This window comes from Oryx dammah, unplaced genomic scaffold (assembly GCF_014754425.2).
Source record: "Oryx dammah isolate SB20612 unplaced genomic scaffold, SCBI_Odam_1.1 HiC_scaffold_11164, whole genome shotgun sequence".
NCBI lineage: Eukaryota > Metazoa > Chordata > Mammalia > Artiodactyla > Bovidae > Oryx > Oryx dammah.
Genome location: NW_024080557.1, coordinates 5476375 through 5491995, shown reverse-complemented (window position 1 = coordinate 5491995; position 15621 = coordinate 5476375). Strand labels below are relative to the sequence as shown.

At 39.3% G+C, this 15621-nt stretch overlaps 1 protein-coding gene across 1 annotated transcript; it reads right to left on the bottom strand.

Moving 5' to 3' along the window:
• Positions 1 to 5407: 5407 nt before the first annotated feature.
• Positions 5408 to 12379, bottom strand: LOC120860713 (rRNA-processing protein UTP23 homolog). Its single transcript, XM_040236460.1, has 3 exons — positions 12064 to 12379; positions 8633 to 8807; positions 5408 to 7775 (listed from the first exon to the last, which is right to left on the bottom strand). Exons 1-3 carry the CDS (start codon positions 12249 to 12251, stop codon positions 7392 to 7394), a joined length of 747 nt encoding a protein of 248 aa, XP_040092394.1. The 5' UTR covers positions 12252 to 12379; the 3' UTR covers positions 5408 to 7391.
• Positions 12380 to 15621: the final 3242 nt, after the last annotated feature.

The window sequence follows — 15621 nt, the reverse complement described above, 5'->3', positions numbered from 1 at the left end:
GGGATCTCCCTGAACTGGGAGTTGAACTTGAGTCTCCTGCATTGGCAGGCGGATTTTTTACCCGAGTCACTGTATGGTAAAGAATGTACCGTTGTAATGTACCACTGGGAAGTCCATTGTATACCTACTGAGCAATACTTTTTAACAGTTTTACTGAGATATAATTCACATAACACAATTCATCCATTTAAAGTGTACAAATTCAAGGATTTAATATGCCCACACTGTTGTACGTCTTATCACAATTGACTGTAGAATTTCATTACTTCAAAATCCTGTACCCCTTGCCTCCATCCTCTCATCTTTTCTAGTGCCTAGGTATCCATTTTGCCTCTATAGATTTGCCCATTTTTAACATTTCATATAAATGGAATCATACACTATATGATCCTTTGGGACTGGTTTCTTTCGCTTAGCATATTTCCAAGATTCATTCATGTTGTAGTATGCATAGGTATTTCTTTTTATTGTCAAATAAATTATATTGATATATATATATATCACATTTATCCATTTATCAGTTCATGGACATTTGGGTTGTCTCCACTTTTTGGTATTATAAATAATCCTGCTATGAATTTTTTTCTACATTTATATAGGTCACTTTATGCCTGAGTCTCAGAAAAGCAGAACGCCGTGGCAAAAAACCACTGACGTGTGCACACACACTCAAGTACTGCAATTCACTTGACTACAGCAGCTGAAATCCCCAGTCAACCCACCTTCCCCAGAAAAATAGAAAAGAAATTTCACCTTTAAGAATAGGTCCATTCAGTCAATTTTGTCCTCCTGACCAGAAAAAACAAAAAACAAAAAATCCCAGGCAGGCTAACATCAGCTTTAAGGCTGGCAGGGCCATGCTCTTCTCCCTGCAGAGGCAGGACCTGCTGTTTTGATCACTGAGGCAGAAGGGCCATGTCGCTGCCCCTCACCAACACTGCTATGAATTTTTATGTTCAAGTTTTGTGTGGGCATATGCTTTCATTTCTCTTGGGGATATACCTGGGAAAGAATTGCTGGATAATATGATAATGCTATGTTTAAGTATGTGAGGGATTGCCAAAGCAGCTGCACCATTTTACACTCTCACCGTCAATGTATGTGGGTTCCAATTTCTCCACATCCTTAACAACACTTGTTATTTCATGTCTATGTAATTATAACCCATCCTAGTGAATGTGAAATGGCATCTAATTTCCATTTGTGTTTTCACTTTCACAATAATTTTATTTGGGCTATTTTTATATGGGAGAAAAGGTTGTGAAAACTTCTCATTGTCTTTAAAGATTATCCTCATACTCAGATGTGATGTTTTTGCCTGATCCCTCCTCACCTGTCTTTATAATAGTATCCCATTTTTTCTTTGAGGAGGACTAAACCTTATCCAATCTCAGTCTACACAATTTGAGTAGAGCTGACCCCTTCCCCTCTAGCTCCAGAATAAACACTTGAATCAGGCCTGGCTAATTGGAACCCTTAGATCAGGGACTAGCTGGGAGAGAAAAACCACACCAGTCATGTGAAAGAGATAGTTTAATACAAACACATATTAATCAGGTATCAAGTTGTTAACCAGGACACTAAACAGGTAGGAGAACCCTAAAAATTCTGAAGGTAGCAACTGCAGGAAGCAACTTCTGCCTTTAATGCAAGGGGATAGAGGGAAGAGGTTAGAATTATTAAAACAGGACTTCTTCATGTTTGGGAACGCATGTACACCCGTGGTGGATTCATGTCAATGTATGGCAAAACCAATACAGAATTGTAAAGTAAAATAAAAAATAAATTAATTAATTTAAAAAAATAAATAAATAAAACAGGACTTCTCTGGTGGCCCAGTGGATAAGAATCCATCTGCCAATGCAGACTGGGGACATGAGTAAATCCCCAGTCTGGGAAGATTCCACGTACCTCAGAGCAACTAAGCCTGTTCATCACGACTGCTGAAGCTCTCGCGCCTAGAGCCCCCATGCTGCAACTACTGAAGCTCACACACTTAGAGCCCGTGCTCCACAATGAGAGAAGCCACTGCAACAAGCAGCCCACACTCCTCAACAAATAGCAGCCCCCGCTCGCCACAACTGGAGAAGGCCCACACAAAGCAGCGAAGACCCAGCACAGCCAAAAATAATTTTAAGAAATTTTAAAGATTATTAAAACAGAACACGGAGAAGCAGCCCTTGGAGCTGAAATATCTGAGAAGGCCAACTCCAATGTCTCTCAGCTCAGAAGAATGGGCTCCAGCCAGGTAGTGCCGGCTTTCTGGTGGGGGCTAAGGAGTGCAGGCAATAAACCTGTTCTGCAAGTGTTATAATTGGATTAGGGACTGCTGGCAAGAGACTGGAGCAGCTAGAGTGAGGAAGTGGCACTCTCAAGAACCCCAGGCACCCAAGGAGTCTATAGTCAGCTCACAGGAAGAAGCACACCCTTTCTTCTTCCATGCTCCTTCCAGGTCCTGCCTTAGTGCCCCTCATTGGCAGAATCTAAGAGAAAACTGCCACCAGAGAATTGTGGTTTGCAGAGTTCCAGCGCCACAATAGAGAGCACAGAAAGGTGGACTTGGAGCTGACTCACCTTTGGCTACTCAGCATTCCTGTGCACCCTTCTTTACACTTTAAATTTTCATACAATAACTCAACAACTCCCAGTTGTATGATGTAACTGTCCTTCATACAAAAGAAGGTATTCTCACACTTCACAAAATCAGAAGATGCAAAATACTAATGGACATTGTAGCTATACAGGCTATGCTAATTACCCCTTAATTTCAATCTCAGTTCCAGTTGAAATTCTGTTAACAAAAAATTAAATGGTAAAGTTACTCTCAAATAAGAAAAACTTGTAGTGGGTGGGAAAGAGAGGGACTCAGAGTTTGGGGTTAATAGATGGAAACTATCACATATAGAAAGGATAAGCAACAAGGACCTAATGTATAGCAGAGGGGACTATATAATATCCTGGGATAAACCATAATGGAAAAGAATATTAAAAAAGAATGTATATATGTGTATAACTGAGTCACTGCTGTACAGAAGAAATGAATACATTGTAAATCAACTGTACTTCAATAAAAAATAAATTTAAAAAACATGTAAAAATTAATTAGGAAAAGGAGAAGATAGTATATATGTGTGAATGTATGATTCTTTTATACATTATATTGTACATTTATACATAATGTATATATATGTATAACATTTATATAATGTATATGTGTATGCATATTATATATACATATACACATTTAGTGATTGGGCTTCCCTGGTGGTTCAGATGGTAAAGAATCTACCTGCAACGTAGATCTGGGTTCGATCCTGGGTTGGAAAGATCCCCTGGAAGAGGGCATAGCAACCCACTCCAGTATTCTTGCCTGGAGAATCCCCATGGACAGAGGAGCCTGGTAGGTTGGCTCCAGAGTCGGATACGACTGATCGACTAAGCACATTTAGCTCTAGATACATATACACATAACGAGAAAGAAAACACTCATAGCTGTTAGAGGCACAATTTATGTAACTGGTCACAAGGTCATACTTGATATTTTAAACTTCCATTATTATACTAGTTGTTTTGCTACATAACAAACTATTGCAAAATTTATTTGCTTACAACAACAAACATATATCTCATAGTTTCCATGGGTCAAGAACTCATGAGTGACTTAACTGAGTGGTCCTGCCTCATATGAAATCAGCCAAGATGTTAGCTGAGGGCTTCCCTGACGGCTCAGTGTTAAAGAATCTGCCTGCCAATAAAGGAGATATGGGTTCAGTCCCTGATCTGGGAAGATCCCCCATGCCATGAAGCAACTAAACCCACGTGCACCACAGCTACTGAGCCTGGGCGCTCTAGGGCCTGTGCTCAGTAACGAGAGAAGCCTCTGCAATGAGAAGCCCGTTTGCAACAGTGAAAACCCAGTGCAGCCAAACATAAAAACAAATGTTTAAAAAAAGCCCCCAGATGACCTGGTGGCAGTCTCATCTTCCAAATTAATGGAATTATTGTTGCTCCCTTGGTAGAAGCATTTCTCCTTTGGGAACCAAACCCCCCCAAGCCAGCAAAGCTCAAAGTTTGAGGGCAAGTAAAATTTCTGAGTGGGTTATAAAACATAATAGTAAGAGGAAGTACTCCAACTTCCATTTTTTAATTTCTGGACCCATATATTCTAGCTATGGAAGTGACACACCATATTTTGACCTCTGGTTCATATCTTATACTGTGTCTTATAAGATATTCTTCTAAGAGAATATCCATCCTTTCAAGGTGTTGTCTCCAAAATAGCATTACTTACATAACGACATATTAGAGCAAGACCATTTAATACCACAAATTCCTTGATCAGAAGTAGTGTTGACAGAGTACCATGATGGCAAATAAGGCATTTTGTTAAGTTGTACTGACATAAGCATAATGGGAAAGAAAAAAAGATTCATATACAGAATAGGCTCTATTCCATTAAGGATAAATTTCTATTCTGTCCATGATGGAAAGGATCCAGTGTAATCAACCTGCCACCAGGTAGCTGTGACTGGTTCCTTTTAGAAATGGCTGTAGTGCTTTGAAAATACAGGGAATACAGAATCTGAAGTCTGGCAAACTTCAGAGAATGCAAAAGCATGTGTATTTTACCCCCAACAACACAAGTTGCTATCCTTTAAAGAGGTTCTTAACATTTTCTTTTCCAAACCACAAAATGGATTACATGTGCATACTCCTACAGCCCACCACTTCCTTCTCTAATTTGCACACAGAAATAAGGCAAGTAGCACTAGCAATTTTCAGGTGGTGGCAATGGGTAATATTCATTGAAGAACTAGTACAAAGATATGAGATCCTTTTGTTACAGTTAGGGTAAATTTTGCCAAGAAAAAATACATATGACTAGTCAAAGTTTTAAGGTATTAAATGTTTTATAACACATTGTACTTTTTATATTTTAAAAATTACTATTTTATAAAAATGACTTGACTTTTCCAGCTCACCAGTTCTATTAATAGGCAATCAGATAGTACTGAATATAAAGCTTGTTAAAAAGAAAAATACCTAAAATTTATGCACTTGAGAATGTTGAAACGAGTATCATCAGTGTACATTTCACTCGCTTTATCACTTTGTCTACATTTAGTAATCTCAACTCTTGTCGTTACTGACAAATGTTTTCTCCTCACAAAACTATAGAACTATATTTACCTTTTTCTAGTACTTTCGCTTTCCTTTTTAAAAAAATGTTCCTACATAAACAATTTAAAACAGAATCATGAAATGACAACAGAAAACACTCACCTGGCTTGAGAGGTAATACAGCCTATGTGGTGTTCCTGGTGTAAAGCTAAAATTCCACTTTCCATCAAAAAAGCATCTCTGAATGCAACTGAGAATATTTCTATAGGAATAAATTTGAATTGTCTCATATTTTTAAAAACACATTTATTTTAGCCATAAATAAGAACTTATTCATGAAGTACTTCATACATGATCATGATATTATAAGGATACAGATTAAGAACCACTATTTGAAGGTATCACAGACTCTCAAAGTCAGGAACTACTGATCAATGTAAGAACTTTATACTTCAATCTTACAGTGTAATAAACATTTAAATTTTGGCCTGATTGATGATTGAAATAACTTGGGAGGGGCCTAAAAAAGAAAAGTTAGATTATTCAATTCCTAATTGAACTATTTAGACATTTTAAAAACAATATTTAAAGCCAATCTGAGACAGTATGATTCCAAGAGTGGAAGAGAATTCTTGCCATTGAAGTTAACATGTATACCTGAAAGAAAACCATCCTCTCCACCAGACAAATGGAACTCAGAATGAGTAAAGGGATTTTTCCCCCTAGGGTCTTATAAACAAGAATAGAGAATTCTTTATCTTGCTAGATTATTGATACAATAAATATAAGTTTAGACACACTGGTTGAGCCTCAAAAAATGTACCTCCTGCACACCCTATGCTCCACCACAGAAGAGGAAACCAAGAAGGAAGAATCTAGGCTACAGAATAGATTCTCTGGATAAGGACAAGAAATACCTAGGTGATAACTGAGGAATATACCTGGTAGAAAATGTTTCCACATTGGAGGTCAGAGAACTGGCTCCAGAAGTATCACCAGGGGAAAGAAATTACCTGATATTATGGTTTTTCCAACAGTCATATATACACATTAGAGTTGGACCATAAAGAAGCTGAGCACCAAAGAACTACACCCGTGGCGGATTCATGTTGATATATGGCAAAACCAATACAATATTGTAATTAGCCTCTAACTTAAATAAATACATTTATATTTTTTTAAAAAAGATACTTTCTAATCATGGTGCCAGAAAAGACTCTTCAGAGTCTGTTGGACTGCAAGATCAAACCAGTCAATCCTAAAGGAAATCAACTCTGAATATTCATTGGAAGGACTGATGCTGAAGTTGAAGCTCCAATACTTTGGCCACCTGATGAGAAGAGCCAATTCATTGGAAAAGACCCTGACGCTGGGAAAGATTGAAGGCAAAAGAAGGGGTGGCAGAGCGTGAGATGATTAGATAGCATCATGGACTCAATGGACACCAATTTGAGCAAATTCCAGGAGATAGTGAAGGGCAGAAGAGCCTGGTGTACTGCAGTCCATGGGGTTGCAAAGAGTCAGACATGACTTAGCAACTGAACAACAACAATCATACAGAAAATTATGAGCTCCTTTCCAGAATTACTGAATATGGCAAGATCAAGTCAGATGCTAGAAGAAAATGAGCCCATTATTAACTTCTGAAATAACAAAAAAAGTAATATAAGAAATAAAGTCAACCACAGCATGCTACTTGGTTCAGTAGTAAATTAAATTTGATAGGCTTCATAATGAAAATACTGAATTTGGGATGTAAAAATACTAAAATATTAATATATTAGAAAAATGGTGAAGTAAAATAAGCAAAATTTTCACTCTTTTGAGTAGAAAGTTAATAAATAATCAGCAGATCAAAAGATAGCAACATATTCATATTATTTGGAAACATAAAGGTAAATTCTACAACCACTATATAAGCTGCAAGCATAAGTTTCTTCTGTCAACATGAAAGAAGGATGGGAAGGATTACCTCTTTTCTGGTCACAAGCATTTTGGTACTATAAGATATTTTTAAACCATCTCCACATAATATTGGAGGGTGGGGGATAGCACTAAGACAGAAAAAGATTAACAGTTTTACATTAAAAAAAAAAAAATCCCTCTAAGTTCTGTAAGAAAATTGAACATGATTACATCTAAACACATCCAGTTTTAAAAAAAATAATTTTATAAAGGCTCAATATTCATTTATAAAAATAAGTACTTTCAGTTTCTAAAAGAAATTTATTTTCATATTTGAAAGTCTTTAAAAGTAACCAAAGGACTTATTACCCTTCGGCATTCTGCTTTTCAGAAAGTACTTTTGAGGTAGATCTGTTTCGGATTCTTCTTCTTTTCCTTTTCTTTTCTGAGGCAGATGAGTTCGTATCCTGTGTTTTTTTCTTTTTCTTCAAACAGCTAAGAGGATTGGGGCCACTTACTTTCTTGCGCTTTTTTCTTCTTCTCTGCTCTGGGTCTTTTACTAAACCCTGCTCCTCTTTGAGTTGCTTGATACTCTGTTTCTCATGCACTGAGACAAGCTGACCGGACTCTACTGCTTTAACAAACGCAATCGTTTTGGGAGAAGGTTTGTCCAAGACTATAGTGTTCTGAATAATAAACATGAGAGGAATTCCAGGCTTTTTCTTTACTTTCATAGACAAATTCTGATCCTATTAAAGACAAAAATAGAATTATTTAGTTCAAATATAATAATTAGATACCTTAAATAGATTTCTAAGAACTTAAAGAGGACTATACTAAAAATAAAAGATCATTGGTTTTACTTTCCAAATCAGTACGCTTCACTAACGGTAGTATATTTTATGACAAAGGAAGAAAAACATAAAAACTGAGCACAGTTAAGCGTCAACAATGTGAACTGGAATTATCAATATTCTATACTGATCAATATTCTAAGACCACTAATTTTCTAAGACCTCAAAATAAAAACTAATGCAAAGGTAAATATGTTAGGTGATATCCATCATTCCTACTCTGATACATGTTTCAAGAATGCTCACAGAGATCGTAAAAATAGAAATAAAGTAGGAGCTAGCTGACTCAGATTCTTCACTAAGCTCTGCTTCTAACTGTGCAATTTTAATATTCCACAAGCATATTTAAGGAAATCTGTACATATGTGAACTTATTAATATTCACCCAGAGAGTCTCTCCTCCTCTGCATCCCAGTCTTTAAAAGCCTGAAAGAGTTCCATACTGGTGGTATGGTCTCAAATAATATGAAATACAACTTTCTGAATATATGTATTCATATGTAATACATACGAAACATGAAAAAACATGTATAAACATAAAACGTAAAATCTTTGCTCTACTTACTTTCAAGAGCCCTAAAACATATCATCACATCTGTATGTCAATAATTTATTTAAAAAAAGGATATTTCAGTAATGAAGAAGAAAACCATTATGCTTAATCCATCTAATTTTTTCTAATGACAAATAGCTCCACATAAAGTATAAACAGAGATGATTAAAATTGACTCTGGTTTTAAAACTGGTGTCACCTGTGTTGCCAGGAAATAATGGTGAGGATTTCCATCTTCCACCATGGAAAGCAGACATTCTGATCCACTCACTGCATTCTTGAAATGGGCACAATTTCGAACCTGGCATTTTTGGGCAATCAGCTTTGCCCCATATAAGTCCTTTCCCAATGTTTCCAACTCTTTTAACACACATCTGGAAAATAAAATGTTATTAGCAGCTCACAATTATAACAGATGCATATCAGTTATTCACATAAAGCAAGTATAAAAAAACAATCTCAGTTCTTTTTCAAAAACTACAAGCCATACAGTAACCATTTCACTCGCAAAAGACCTGGAAAAATGCATACACCAAGTAGAAGGAACTTAATGAATAGCTGAAATGTACTGAGTATTTATCATGTGCAGGCAGCATACTAACTGCTCTTGACATAAATTCTCCCTTATCTCAAAACAGCCCTGCAAAGTTGGGCAGCTTACTTTAAAATTATCCTTATTTTAGAACAGCTCATTCTGGGAGATTTCAAGTAACATGCCCAAATTCAAACAACTAAAAGTGGTAGAGTGAAATGTGAATCTAAGTAGTTTGACAATAGATGCCCCAACCAGAGTGCTATAGGCTTCTGTTTCAAGTACAAATCGATACACCTTTAAAGTATTTTCAGCTCAGAAAAGTAAACATTCTCAACTCACCAGCTTGTTTAAAAGCAATCACAACTTTCTTTCACTTTGCATTTTCATATTAAGGTACTGTTTTTCAAAGTGTTACCAATGTGTGTGTGCTCAGGTGCTCAGTCGTGCCCAACTCTTTGAAACCCCATGGACTATAGCTCACCAGGCTCCTGTGTCCATGGAATTTTCCAGGCAAAAATACTGGAGTGGGTTGCCATTTCCTATTTCAGAGGATCTTCCTGACCCAGGGATTGAACCTGCGTCTCCTGCACTGGCAGACGGATTCTTTACAGCTTTACCACCTGAGAAGCCTAATTTCTCATCCACAAATCTGAACCTCTTATGGAGGAGTCAAATATTAGCATTTTAATCAGATCCCGAGATACTTTCTCTATCCCACTTAAAAATTATGACAAATACTGAGTCAAAAGGTTCTTCAACCTGAGCCAACCCTTGCCTGTCTACCTTGCCTCATCCCCTTTATCATCCCATTAGTTTATTTGTTTGAAGAGATTTTGCTTTCTACAGTTACCCATTTTGAATGCTATTCTGAATTTCAGGACTAAATTGCCAAACATTTACTGAATATTTCCCATGGATGGCCTGCCATCAGCTCTTCATCAAATTCACTATGTCTAAAACCAAACTACTTTCCTGTCTCCAAACTTATCCAGGGCTTGCTAATGCTCTGAATTTATTATCTTCTCAGATACCTTGTTTAGAAATCCGAAGTCCTAAATAGGATCTTTGTTTTCTCACTCCCACCTCTATCTTGCCCCATAGGTGGGTAGTTCTATCTCAGCTTAGTATTTACTTCTGTGACATCTCCTTGTAAAACCCTGGGGTTCCTGCCTTTCCTCTCTCTCATTATTTGACTAAACAACCAAAAAATGGGTTTACCTGTCTTCATTCTCTTGCTTCTCCAACTCACCCCTTACATAGCTGCAGTTATCTTTTCTAGTAGATACTTATCATGTCTGATAGCATTTACCTCTTGACACACACCAAGAATTAACAGAACAATATGCTTTAAAATAACCTATCAGTAAGGTTAAGGGTGGGTGGGGGAAATAAATGAATAAGAATAGTCATGTCAATAACTGCAAAAGCTGAATAATAGATATTTTGTGATGCTATTCTATTTTTGTGCATGAAACATTCCAAAAGTTCAGAAGCTAAATTCTTTATGGGGAAAAATGCAGCAAAATATAATTTCACCCACTACTTCTCAAACATATATATTACAGACTGTATTAAAAATGTTAATATTTATGACAGACAGAGCTAAATGGACAAGGCTTCTAGACAGAAAAAATCAACTCTGGAGCACAGGCCATCAGGATCTGGCAGTCCTGAAGGTAAAGGGGATCAAAAATTAAGGATATCTATGTCCCATCTGAAGCTCTCTAACTTGATGAAATCTATATGAAGTTCTCAATACAGAAAGCTGTTTATGGAGTACTATTAGGTGAGAAAGGCAGGTCATTAATATATGCAGAGTAAGAGCCTATTCTTATGTGTGTGTGCAAAGAACTGGATGAATGACAGTAGTAAGTCATTGGTGTGGTCTTATGGTCATTTAAATTTTCTTTTTTCACTTTTTAAAGGAAATATTCTACAAAGGAAAAAAAAATCTACTAAGTTTATGAATAGTAGTTCTTTGTTATGCAGCCTCTACCTATCTTCTTCCCAGCTTCTTTCCTGAGTATACACTGTGCTCTAACCTCTTTCCCTTGCATTTCACAACTCCACTCCTTCATTCAAGAGTTCTACAAGGGATCTTTCACTCAAAAAATGTCCTTCCCTTCAGAACTGAAATGTGACTGAGCTCAAGTCACTTCCTCTATGAAACCTTCCTTGATTCCATCCTCCCTCTAAACAACCCCACATGGTTTCATCTTACATGTTCCCACACTTTGAGGAAATGGGGAGACTACACTTGGAGTTAAACATATCAATTAGCGGTTGATTTATGCAACCCACTCCAGTATTCTTGCCTGGAGAATTTCACGGACAGAGAAGCCTGGGAGGATACAGTCCATAGCGTTGCACAGAGTCAGACAGGATTGAACGACTAACATTTTATGCACTTTGCTGGCCATTCGGTTTGGGAGATCATCCTGCTCATCCAGTTATCCTCTGGCTAGAGCAGTGCCTGGCATATGGTTGGTGCTCAAAAAAGGCAGCTGAATAAACAGAAGACCTTGCACAAAGTTCTTAACATCGAGTCTGGCCTTATCTTTCTGGGAATCGAAGATCTTACAGCATGAGGCAGTTGTGAAGCTTGAAAAATTCTTAAACTGGGAAAAGCTTTGCAAACAACCAGCAACCACTTCGAGAAGATAGGTTTTGAGATACCAATAAACGATCCCCAAATACTATATCTCGTCAGACTTCTATAGCAAATTTATAAATAGTTACGAGCTTTTTTCTTTTTTTTTTTTTTTAACAGATGAGTAATTCTAGGCTCAAGAGAGATTAAATAACTTGCCGGAAACTGGTAGCACTGGGGGCGGAAGCCAGGTTGGACTGCAAAGGACATGCGCTTGTCCTCCAGACTAACGACAAGCAAATACCACCACGATACTACCATCTGTCTACCCGGGAGATACTCGCCCACCCTCCTCCGCGGCCCGGCTGAACGGTCAACTCCTACTTGGGGTAGGGGGCGGGCGCTCTGCCCCTCCAGGGCTCGCACTGGATGCCTGGGAGCTGCCGTCCGGCTGCTACCGCACCCGCGGGTCCCCCGCGCCTCCACCCGGACCAGCCAGGCCCACCTGGTGGTGCACAGCTGAGTCTCCGCCATGAGGTAGCGGGGCAACTGCTCTCGCAGCTGGATGCGGCCCCGTAGCGCCGCCTGACAGAAAGTGCCGTCCAGCAGTATCTGGTATGGCTCGCGGACTCCAAAATTATTGCGGAAGAAGCCAAGATGCTTCTTGGCATGTTTCTGCCTGGTGATCTTCATGCCTGGCTTCACGGACCCAGGCCACCCGACTAGGAGGCAGCTTCGAACCAATAAACTATCCCCCTACCGGCAATGTCTGTTACCCCGGAAACAAACAGCCTTGGCCCCGGAAGCAACCGCCCCCATCTGTCGCCCCGATTTACGTCACACCCAGTCGAGCGCGCGCTTCACCGTGGTGCCCGCGCTCTAAAGGGCACGCCCTCGGAGGCGGAGCTTGAGCTCAAGCGGGAAAACAACTAGGCGTGTGATTAAGCGCGTGCATGCGCAGTCAAGGACCAGACTAAAAATACTACACGCTGGTGGCGCTAGTGTTAAAGAACCTGCCTGCCATGTAGGTGGGTGTTAAGGGTCGTCGGTTTAATCCCTGGGTCGGGAAGATCTCCTGGAAGAGGGCGTGGCAACCCATTTCAGATTCTCAAGAATTTGCCTTGAGAATCCCATGGACAGAGGAGCCTGGTGGTGGGCTACAGTCCATAGGGTCGCAAAGAGTCGATCACGACTCAAGCGATTTGGCGCGTGCGCGAAATCACACACACACACACACACAGCCTCTTGCGTGTTACCTGGCACAGCAGCTCACACACACACACACACACACAACACACACAGCCTCTTGCGTGTTACCTGGCACAGCAGCTGAAAAATTGGCGTTATAATAGTGAAAATATTGAGAAGTAATATGTCCTAGGCACTGTTCTAGATAAGTTAACCTTATACCTCCTTTAATGTTCAGTTCAGTTCAGTCGCTCAGTCGTGTCCGACTCTGCGAGCCCATGAATCGCAGGACGCCAGGCCTCCCTGTCCATCACCAACTTCCGGAGTTCACCCAAACTCCTGTGCATCCCAGTCGGTGAGACCATCTAGCCATCTCATCCTCTGTCGTCCCCTTCTCCTCCTGCCCTCAATCTTTCCCGGCATCAGGATCTTTTCCAATGAGTCAACTCTTCGCATGAGGTGGCCAAAGTATTGGAGTTTCAGCCTCAGCATCAGTCCTTCCAAAGAACACCCAGGACTGATCTCCTTTAGGATGGACGGGTTGGATCTCCTTGCAGTCCAGGGACTCTCAAGAGTCTTCTCCAATACCAAAGTTCAAAAGCATCAATTCTTCGGCACTCAGCCTTCTTCACAGTCCAACTCTCACATCCATACATGGCCACTGGAAAAACCATAGCCTTGACTAGACGGACCTTTGTTGGCAAAGTAATGTCTCTGCTTTTGAATATGCTATCTAGGTTGGTCATAACTTTCCTTCCAAGGAGTAAGCCTCTTTTAATTTCCTGGCTGCAATCACCATCTGCAGTGATTTTGGAGCCCAGAAAAATAAAGTCTGACACTGTTTCCACTGTTTCCCTCTCTGTTTCCCATGAAGTGATGGGACCAGATGCCATGATCTTCGTTTTCTGAATGTTGAGCTTTAAGCCAACTTTTTCACTTTCCTCTTTCACTTTCATCAAGAGGCTTTTTAGTTCCTCTTCACTTTCTGCCATAAGGGTGGTGTCATCTGCATATCTGAGGTTGTTGATATTTCTCCCGGCAATCTTAATTCCAACTTGTGCTTCTTCCAGCCCAGTGTTTCTCATGATGTTCTCTGCATAGAAGTTAAATAAGCAGGGTGACAATATACAGCCTTGACATACTCCTTTTCTTATTTGGAACCAGTCTGTTGTTCCATGTCCAGTTCTAACTGCTGCTTCCTGACCTGCATATAGGTTTCTCAAGAGGCTAATAATTCTCAAATGAGGGAAGAAATGGACCAAAGTATATTGGATGACTGCGATTGGGCTGGTTTGTAATGGTTGCCTTCCTATAAAGAAGTTGAGCCTGAGTATTAAGGACACCTTGTTCGTTAGTGTCAGAACTACCAGTGGAACCCAGGTCTCCTGCCTGAAGTTCAAGTGGCACCCCTCCTGGCACCCCTCCACATCTCCCCTATAGGACCACTGTCTCTAAAGAGCCAAATGTCAGGGCAAAAAGTACTACCATTTTGCATTTCTTCTGGAGACCATCCTAAATGACTCACAAGGAGCGTTTCAGGAGGACTTCTCAAGAGCTTCCTTTTCCAAGAGTCAGTGTCCCTAAACTAGAGTTCTCATTCTTTCCCTAAGCCAAGTCATTTAACCTTGAGCAACTCCCCACAAAAGCTGGGTTCAACTTCTTCACTGTCAAATAGATCGGCAGGACTAGATGACTTTTAAGAACCTCTTTTATGTCTATAGTCTCTAAGGTAGGAAGATTACCTACTGGGCTACTAATAGGGAGGTACAAAGCAGACCAAAAGTTTAGAAATTATTTGGTCAACTTGATTAATGAAGAGGGTGAATCTGAAAATTTTGAGTTCCCCGATGACTAACTGCTACATATCTACTTCAATTCTAGGCAAAATAATTAGAGAGTGGAGTATGGGATTTTGTATTTTTTTCTTTTGACTTGGATCTGTCCCAGATCTAGTTCTAGCTGAAGATTGAAAGAACCAATGCAGAAGAATAACTTACAAAGTGATAGAGACATATTATTTGCATTTGGGGTTTTATTTGAAGACATAGGTTTATGAAACTGGAATTGAAATCCATAATGTAAACCCTGTCTTGATCCCCAGTACAACATCATTTAAATGGCTGCATCTTTTAACCGAAAATAAATCTAGGAGTTGGAAGCCATGAATAAAGAATTACTGTAGAACTGGAATCACAGTTCTTGAGTAGAATTCCTCATGACCTTTCAATCTGAATACTCTCTTTATCCCTGTGTGCCAACACCCCACTCTGACTATAATCCCACCACAGATAGAGAAAATACACTATCCAAGTCCTGCAAAACAGTTAGTTTTAAAAACAGACTCAAAGATTTATCTACAATCCTTTTGGCCACATTTCACTAGTAAGAAATATGTGGCTCACGACTAGGGTTGAGTCATATTCTTTTTTTTTTTTTCAATTTAGTAAACTGTAGCAATTTTTTTCAAGGTCTATGTATGTGACAGTGCTATTTACACAACCATCCTTTATTTCACAAGCAAGAAGACAGTAGATACTGGTGATTATCAAGTTTAAAACGGAATTTTCTGTTACATCAGTGTTTCTCAAAACATGATCCTGGAACATGCAAAAAGGTTGCAAGTATGCTTGTTTAATATGCCCATTTGATTCAGAACAAGTATTGAGGGAGAAGGATACTATTCAGAGAGGAGGTGACATTTATTACAATCTCCTGCAAGTCATTTATTATGCCTATTAGTGTTCCAGAAGGACTATCTGCAGTAAAGTGTCACTGTTTACCCAATGGGATGTTTTCATTAAGTGGTCTACTGAGTATGCTGCTGCTGCTGCTGCTAAGTCGCTTCAGTCGTGTCCGATTCTGTGTGACCCCATAG